The following is a 2472-nucleotide window of genomic DNA, read 5'->3' on the forward strand; positions in this document are numbered from 1 at the left end:
GAAGAAAAACAGCAGCATGACTTACGAGAAACTGAGCCGAGCTATGAGGTGAGACTCCGCCCTCAAATAACCACTCGTTATTATCATCAATTATAATCAATTACACTTAATTATCCTGAAGTCTCAAAAGGATATAATAGACAGGTGTGAAACGGAATGTAATATCGGAACATTATCTAATAAATACGAATTAACCGCGTACTTTCGGCATGAGCTGGCTAGCATGCGGCAGGTTTTTTATAGAAACGGAAAACCAGATTAGCCTTAACAGGAACGTTAACATTCACCTCAGAAGTGTTGATAGATTACTTGGAAAAGTCTAAATTACACTTAGCATCATCGGCTAACACACCGAACATGATACATGAAGACATTTCTATGTCGAGCGAAACGCCTGAGGTTTTCTGCATCGAGTGTGGAATCTAGTCACACAGCTGTGTTTAAACTTAGCATAATAGCTAACACCTAGTGTGTGCAACCGTGTGTCTTTACCTCGCCATTTTCCAGCCAATCAGAATGCAGCGTGCAGTGAGCAGCGGGCGCTAATCTGCACCTTGTTTCCTGCAGGTATTACTACAAGAGAGAAATCCTGGAGCGGGTGGACGGCCGGAGGCTCGTGTACAAGTTCGGGAAGAACTCCAGCGGCTGGAAGCTGGAGGAGTTGGGAATGTGATGGGAACGTGGAAAGACGTCATGAAGGACTTTAGTGTAGAGGCGCGTGGTTAGCGTTAGCGTTAGCGTTAGCATTAGCGTGAAGGCTGTTTTTTAGCTGAACTCCCAGCTCTGAGGGAGGAGCGTAACAGAGACGCTGTAAGCCTGTACTGGCTAAAGTAGGTTTTATGAACCGATAATAACGTGGTGTTGTCATTCATGTTTATCTTTAAATATTTTTCACTTTTATTTTTTTTTCAACCCCAGCCTGTGTACTCAGTGCTGTTTCTAACACTCCTCCGTCCACTTCCCCTCTTCATTTCCACACAATATCCAGAGGACTTTAAGTGCAGCTGAGCTTTCCTTTATAATCCTTCTGAAAACACAGAACATTACAAAACATCTGTTTCACTTCCAGCTTAGGAGTTTTTGCTTACTCTATTAAACACCAGCAGAACCCAGCAGCTTTCTGTCCCGAGTAGATGATGGAGATCAGGAACCACCAGGAACCTTGAGTTCCTTCACACTACAGTTCACCAGGAACTCATGACATCCCCTTCAGAGCCATGTAAACCCTCTGATTATTGTAAAATCTGGGTTCTCAGGAAGCTGGGAGAGTGTGTGATTTAGGAACCGCACTGAGACACAGGAAGAGGAAACTTACATTGTTAAAATAAACGTTTTCAGGTTTTTGTGCCTGCTGGAAAATAAGTGTCAAAGGTTAATGTACAGTTTTTACATGTTGAACTAAATGTTTTTCTTGTTGTTTAAATGTAGAACAAACCGAAGAGATTATAATGGTAATGAATCATTTTACTTTTACATGAAGTTCCTGCAGAACGTCGTCACATCACACTGCTTATTATTGTGTTTATTCTCTTTTATCCGGCTCCATAACAAATCAGGTGACAATCAGGATGTGTGTGTGTGTGTGTGTGTGTGCGTGTTCAGGGTAAGGGGTTTGTTCTGTTCAGATGGTGTGTGTTGTAATCACACACGCTGTCTCCTGTATGAGACGTATTTCTCAGATTTATATCACAGAACCGATATTCACTACTGTGTAAGACATATTGTTCATATTTTATATACAAATGTTTTTTAAAAAAAATAAAGTTGAAACTTTTCTGAAACTCTTTTGCCTGCTGTCGTTACTGCACAACATGGCTTTCACAGAAATATCACACACTGTTCATCCATCCATCCATCCATCTTCTATACCCCCTTTATTTCTAACCAGGGTCACGGGGGATCTGCTGGAGCGTATCCCAGCACACATTGGGTGAAAGGCAGGGGTACACCCTGGACAGGTGTCCAGTCCATCACAGGGCCACATATAGACAGACAACCACACACACTCACACTCACTTCTATGGGCAATTACGAATGACCAATCAACCTAATGTACATGTTTTTGGACTGTGGGAGGAAACCGGAGTACCCGGAGTAAACCCACGCAGGCACGGGGAGACTCACTGTTCATCTTCATTCCAACTTCATTTTACACAGTACATTGCTGTGGAGGAACAGACGTGTGTGTGTGTGTGTGTGTGTGTATACTGGATGAGGTTGTTGATAGATGTTTGGATGAATCTGTGTAGAAACCTGCCCTGGCTCCAGGAGGCTGGATCTAGGGTCATCTGGCCTGCTGTGCTGAACATGAACATTGAATGATCATGAAGAAGAAAACATCAGAGATGTTCTCGATCTGAATTGTAGACTTAACGCTAGCTTTAGCTGTATGCTAAAGGCGTATCAGGCACAGTCTTTTCGAGTGCAGTGGGTTTCATTCCCGGCGGTTGTGTGTAAATATTAACCGTGTGC

At 43.0% G+C, this 2472-nt stretch overlaps 1 protein-coding gene across 1 annotated transcript in view; it reads left to right on the forward strand.

Annotated features, from left to right (window-relative positions):
• elf3 (E74-like factor 3 (ets domain transcription factor, epithelial-specific)) overlaps positions 1-1781 on the forward strand; it is a 5149-nt gene extending 3368 nt beyond the window's left edge. Inside the window, exons 8-9 of the mRNA XM_058374023.1 lie at positions 1-48; positions 568-1781. The exon at positions 1-48 is cut by the window's left edge and continues 148 nt beyond it. Coding sequence (XP_058230006.1) covers positions 1-48; positions 568-673 — 154 coding nt within the window. The 3' untranslated portion in view covers positions 674-1781. The remainder of the gene's footprint in view (positions 49-567) is intronic.
• The last annotated feature ends 691 nt before the right edge of the window (positions 1782-2472 follow it).

This window comes from Hemibagrus wyckioides, linkage group LG21 (genome assembly GCF_019097595.1).
Source record: "Hemibagrus wyckioides isolate EC202008001 linkage group LG21, SWU_Hwy_1.0, whole genome shotgun sequence".
Taxonomy (NCBI): Eukaryota; Metazoa; Chordata; class Actinopteri; order Siluriformes; family Bagridae; genus Hemibagrus; species Hemibagrus wyckioides.